The sequence below is a fragment of the Phoxinus phoxinus genome (genome assembly GCF_949152265.1).
Source record: "Phoxinus phoxinus genome assembly, chromosome: 1".
Taxonomy (NCBI): domain Eukaryota; kingdom Metazoa; phylum Chordata; class Actinopteri; order Cypriniformes; family Leuciscidae; genus Phoxinus; species Phoxinus phoxinus.
The window spans coordinates 14,060,602-14,066,601 of NC_136876.1; the positions used below are offsets into that span (position 1 = coordinate 14,060,602).

Sequence of the window (6,000 nt, forward strand, 5' to 3'; positions counted from 1 at the left end):
GCTGAGCTTTGAATGATAGCCTTTATTTTCGTCTGTGTCAGCCCAGCTAACAGACTTTTGTTATAAGAACGTTCTCCAAACGTTCAGTGTTAGTTCCGGGAATGTGAAAATGTTTTCTTGACGTTAGAGGAACGTGTAACACATTCTGGGCCTTTGAACTGATTATAGCCCACGCTCTCACATGGCCAGACAGTGGAAATACGGCTAATAATTTCTGGATATCTGGCATAGGCCTACACGTATTCGGAGTTGCGCCGACTCAAAACAGCATCCCTTATTCGATTGTCTTTATCAGCTCCAAAATCACAATCTTTTGCTGCTTGCCTTAAACATGCGGTACACTGTTGCACAGTCTGTCCCGTTTTTCGCTGATAAAACGTCTGTCTTGCAAACGCCGTGTTTGCTTTGTTACGCTTTGTTATTATGTATCAACGCTCTGAGGCACAAATGCGTTCAGTGCTGTTAATGCCTGCGCGTAGTTTGTTCTGTTGGCCCTTCTGTGTCAGCGAGTATGGAGAAAATATCCTGCACGTCTGTCCCGGCATGATGTAAAGAAGTTTCGTGATCAATGATCGTCTGTCAGGATCAAACCGTGTAATCCGTCGGCATTTGGCCATCTAAACGTGAATGGATCGCTGTAGCTGTCGAACTTGGGAACCATATTTAATGCGCTATCTCGAGGCTAAACTTTTTTTTAGCTGAAATACACTAGAGTGGGGCACGACTCAGATTTAACTAACGTGTGAGTCTTTGTTGCACCATCCTCGTCGCCAATGTTGTAACCTTTCTTGGATCAAACCACGCAGACACCAGATTTAGCTTGTCATCTTTTATCTCCTAACTTTGTTTCCCCTCACGTTGATGACGTCACACGCACACCAATACACAAAACATATTTGTTTCAATGTACAGTATGAAAAGCACCAATTACTTGTACTATATATTATTTAATATATTGCAATATATTAACGCAATACATTATTTAATATATCTTTCAGTATTTACACCATATAATAGCTATATTGATAATAAATCTATGGAAATATATTTTCGTTCTGTGAGGGTGTGGAGCACTTCACAGAGAATGTTCCCTACTTATCCGTGCCCTTGGTAAGTTCATGTATTTTCCACATGCTAACCTCCCCTTTATCCTCTGATGTGTTCCTTTCTCTGAGAAGGTGTATGCTTTCCAGCATAAACAACCAGGTAAGCTAAAGCTGAAATTAGACCCAAATCTAAATTAGAAAAATGCTGTTTAAAGGCTGTTTATCTTGCATTGGTTCCTCTGTGCTGGAAGGTTGCGAGGGGGCGAAGTGCACTTGTTACTGGGCACACATCCAGCAGCTGCACTCCTAGAGCTTGTAATATGTCTGTATTTCGACACAACATCAAAAGTGACAAAGAGAAAGGGAATATCTCTGTTAATGTTGTAACCCTGGTTGCCTGATGGAGACGTTGTGTCCCTCCTGAACTGTTGCTGACTTAGTCGAGACGTTGTCTCAGCTCCTCAGCACAAACCTGAACAAGTAAAGCATGTTGGCCCTCTTTTATACCCAGATGTCCGGGGAGTGAAATATCCATTTCCCTCTCCATTTCCACTGGCCTTTTTTGAATAGGTCAGTGGTTATTGAAACTCAGGAGCGACCCCTAGTGTCGGTTTTTCAACCCAACATCTCCATTCCCTCAATCAGGGAATAACCTAGATGTTTCTTGTAGTTTAAATTGATATATAATAACATAGATCATCATCATCATTTCCACTGAACAAGCATTTAAAATCTAAAATAAATCAAGTCCCTGTCCAAATCATTCCTGATGAAAATTAAAATATATCAGACAAACAAACTGTGTTCATTGTATGTCAAACAAGATGCTTTCACTTTCTTTTTTTTAAGAAAAAAAGTTGTATGCCTGGTCTAATCAGGTCACCAGGAAATGTACTTGAGAAAAACAAAAAACACCACAGCTATTCATATACATGTTTAGCAAATCTCAACTGCTCAATTGTTTATTGTGGCCAAAAAATAAACTATTGCCCAGCTCCAAACTGTTAAATGTGGATGATTAGGCTTTAAGATTTCATATCATGAATTTCTGTAAAGCTGCATTGAAACAATGTGCATTTTGAAAAGCGCTATACAACTAAAATTGACTTTACTTGACCACAGCAAAAAGTCAAATCTGAAAAATATTAAAGTGGAAGATGTCGAAAGACCAAACGAAGAGGTCAGATTGTTTTCTGTGAAGCCACAACATACAGTATGTGCAGTTTTAGAGAATGACTATCACAAGCAAGAACTAACTCTCATAATGGACTTGAAGGGGTTTTGAGTCACAAGAGATCCCAGTTGTTAGCTGGTCATGTTTGCTGAGACCTACATTATGACAACAAACAACACTATACATCGTATGAGTATGAGGAATGCAGGAAAGGAAACTAAGCAACAGAAAGTAGTACATTATAAAAGTTAAATACATTATAAAAACAGCTGTGGATAGAAATCATCGTTGTCTCCCAAAGTGAATCAACCAACAAAACTGATGAAAGCTCGACTGCTAAATCTTGATACTTTCCTTCACTCTCTGCTTCAAATCATACATTTTAAAACAAAAGGTAAAATGAATTAAGCTTTGTGAAGAAATTCATACAGAGGTAAAAACTTGTTTCTAGGATTCAAGAACAAAAGGTCTTTAGAGATCATGAGCAACACAAGTTCAGCCAAATGTGCCCAAACCTCTGACAGTGTAAATCTGCATAGATTTGGGACATTAATGATTTGCTTTGTCTTCAGAATCAGTTTAAAGAGAGAAAAAACAATGTACATACCATCAGATATAACTGCAACTGCAGCCATACATATGAACATAAGCAGATCCATGATCAGTTGAAATTATGATCCTCTCTCTGGACCGTCAGAGTTGAAGACTGAGAAAGAGTTCAGTTGAACAGCAGAAAATCCAGATAAACCAGTTCTGATTAAATGGAAAAACATCACTATAAAAAAAATGAAGAGCATCTGCAAAGGGTGTAATTATAAACTGCACACTACCAGATCAAGAAATGAACATGAGTTGGGGTGTCCAAACCTGCTGGAACGGGTCAATGTCCAACTGAGTTCAGCTCAAACTTGCCCCAAAAACAACTTTTAGCAAGCCTGAAGACTGTTATTATTCATTTCAGGTTTAAATGGGGCAAGTTGTCACAATGGGAACCTGGCTTTAAAAAAAACTATAGGCTTCCTAAGACGAATGTAAACAGTAAAACAATTATGAAACACCTAGGCTAATAAAATATTCTTTCAAAAAAGCAAAAGTGGAATAGGTACGATACAATGAAAATGTTGCTTTAGAGATTGACAATAATAACAAACTGTATATAATGTAAATAATATTATTAGAGTAAAAATAATCATATATCTGTGATTGTGATGTTGGAACATCTTCAATCTGGTCCCTGTCTTTCCTCATTTTGTCAGTTTTTTTTTTTTTTAATAAATCATTTAATTTAACTTGAGGAAACACTGTCTAACGAACATATTCATTTTGTGGTTTAATAATCGAATTGTGCATTTGTTCTTAATTAATGTGGCATTAGATTATAAATATAGAAAACAAAACTGTTTTAAAGCAGATGTGACAACAGAGAAGTTATCATGTTATGTTGTGGGTAAATTTAACCCATTTAGATTTTTGACTTGACTGAAATGCTGGTTAATCTATATATATTTTTTCTTCTTGACTTTGTGTCTTTTTCTGATTTAGGGTTATGAACATGCATGCAAATTTTAAAAACCATGATTATCAATCACTGCATTGCTGATGGTTTCAAATATCAATAGATCTTTCCAATGAACACAAGAACACACAGTAATATCAGAAAAATTAATCCAGACATTTACATCAATTTAGCTTGAGATCATTTATCACGACCAGAAGATCTGGCATCTGTCAAATCATCTCTGATGGAAGTGAGGTACAAAGAACAGACCCCTATAACTCAACAGTCAACACTACAAAGAGTAGATCCTAGTATAGATAGTAGATCCTGCTTCAGTGTTAGTTTTAACACCTGTGGACGAGACTCATATTTACACCATAGCAGTGTTTGGACAATGAATTATTATGTGCCTCGTTTTTAGAATCAACTCAAAGAGAAAAACATTGTGCATGCGGTCAGATATAACCGGAACATCGACCACAAGAATAAAGATAAGCAGATTTATGTTCAGCTGAAATTATGATCATCTTTCTGGATTGTCAAAGTGAAGATCTGTAGCGATCTGGTTCATGAACACAATCTGTCTAAACATGTTTTATTTTCTTTGACTCAGAGTTCTGTGCAACTTTATAATCCAGACAAACCAGTTTTGATTAAATGGAAAAACATCACTATGAAAAAGGAAAAGCATCTGCATTGGGACTAATCTGAATCTGCATACGATTTTTAGAAGAATCAAGAATTGAGTCTCCCTAAATATAAAATGTATTTGATGAATTTTAATGAGACAATGATTCTTTACAGTTTAAGCGGTTTCATCTGCAACATAAACTTTGTCTCTGAAAGGAAACTGCATTGAGTTGCAGTGGGGTGTGTGTTGTTTCAGCTGAACGACAGTCATTCACACAGATGCAGCTTTCATTGTTTGTTTGTTTTTTATATTTCCTCATATTTCTAATGCTTCATAAGCTAAATATCTCAGCAGCTCATCAGTATTATTTTTTTTTTTTTGCTGTGTGTCTCCCATTGGACACATCTAAAGAGATTATGATAATTCTATCATGTTATTTGTTTTAAACTTCAAAGCAAACTGTATTAATACAACACATATACTGCAGGGATTTACAGAATTAAAGACTATTATTTTACAATAAATTACTGTAATCAGAAATTTACTGTGAAATCAATACATATTTTAAACTATTCTTAGCATGGATATGAAGACTTTGTTTTAGTATGAATAATTTCCAAAATCTTATTTCAAATGCATAACTGTTTGTTGATGAATATCTCACAATAGTGAAGCAACTCTTGAGATTCATCTTTGAAAGATGTGACATCCTTCAAGCATAACCTTAAGATGCACAGACACTAATACTTGACATACACAACACAACAATGGTGATACTCAACAAATAATAATAATTAAAAAGAAGAAGATTGCAAACAACTGCTAAAAGTGAACCAAAAGTAAGTTCAGCCGCACAGATAAAACCAACAAGAATCAAGAAACTCCACAGCATAAACGATTCATGCCGCACTGCATGCTGGGTATCATAGTACACATGAACTGTAGAAATACAGTATGCTGTGTGTTTACAGTTATTTTTGTGTTTTCCAATACTGTAAACTCACAGTGAAACCACTTTTTAGTGCAGTTATAAGTCCTAGGGAAATTACTGTGAAAGTAATTATTGACCTGGAATATAAAGTAATTTCGCACTAAAATGTTTAACAGTGCATGTGCCATTTTACCTGATGGTCTTTATTTCTAGATTTCTCAGCTTCTCTTTTCTTTTACTTCATTCTGTTGAGAAGAAAGAATTAATCATTCAAATTCACTATGAACATCAAACACTTTGCAAATGTGAACATACGTGAATGACATCTATTCACAACAATAATAATGCTAACAAGGGTTTAATAAAAAATCTTGAACATGTTTAGATCCAGCAACTTTACCAGATCTCTTGCTCCTTCAGAACATTTCCAAACATTGTTTTGTCTGAAATCCAAAGTCAGGGAACAGGTTGTTATGACAGCTCTTCCCAGATACCAACATTGTTTCGGCCCACATGCAGACCATACCAATACATGTCAGCCAAGAGTAAAGAAATAAACCAGAACTGGACCTCTGAGCCACAAATCCTGTGTATATTAAATATGGAGTCATCTCATAATTAATAAGCCTGTTAACAAGCAGAATCACTGAAGGAAAGAAGAGAACAGAAAAAGAGACGAGCAGAAACACAAGAACTACAACTGACTTCAGTCACAGCCTT

General features: G+C 35.9%; 1 protein-coding gene across 1 annotated transcript in view; it reads right to left on the minus strand.

Annotated features, from left to right (window-relative positions):
- LOC307012096 (uncharacterized protein) overlaps nt 1-2,928 on the minus strand; it is a 51,481-nt gene extending 48,553 nt beyond the window's left edge. The window contains exon 1 of the mRNA XM_079638370.1: nt 2,828-2,928. Within this exon, the coding sequence (XP_079494496.1) occupies nt 2,828-2,879 (52 nt within the window). The 5' untranslated portion in view covers nt 2,880-2,928. The remainder of the gene's footprint in view (nt 1-2,827) is intronic.
- Between the last annotated feature and the right edge of the window lie 3,072 nt (nt 2,929-6,000).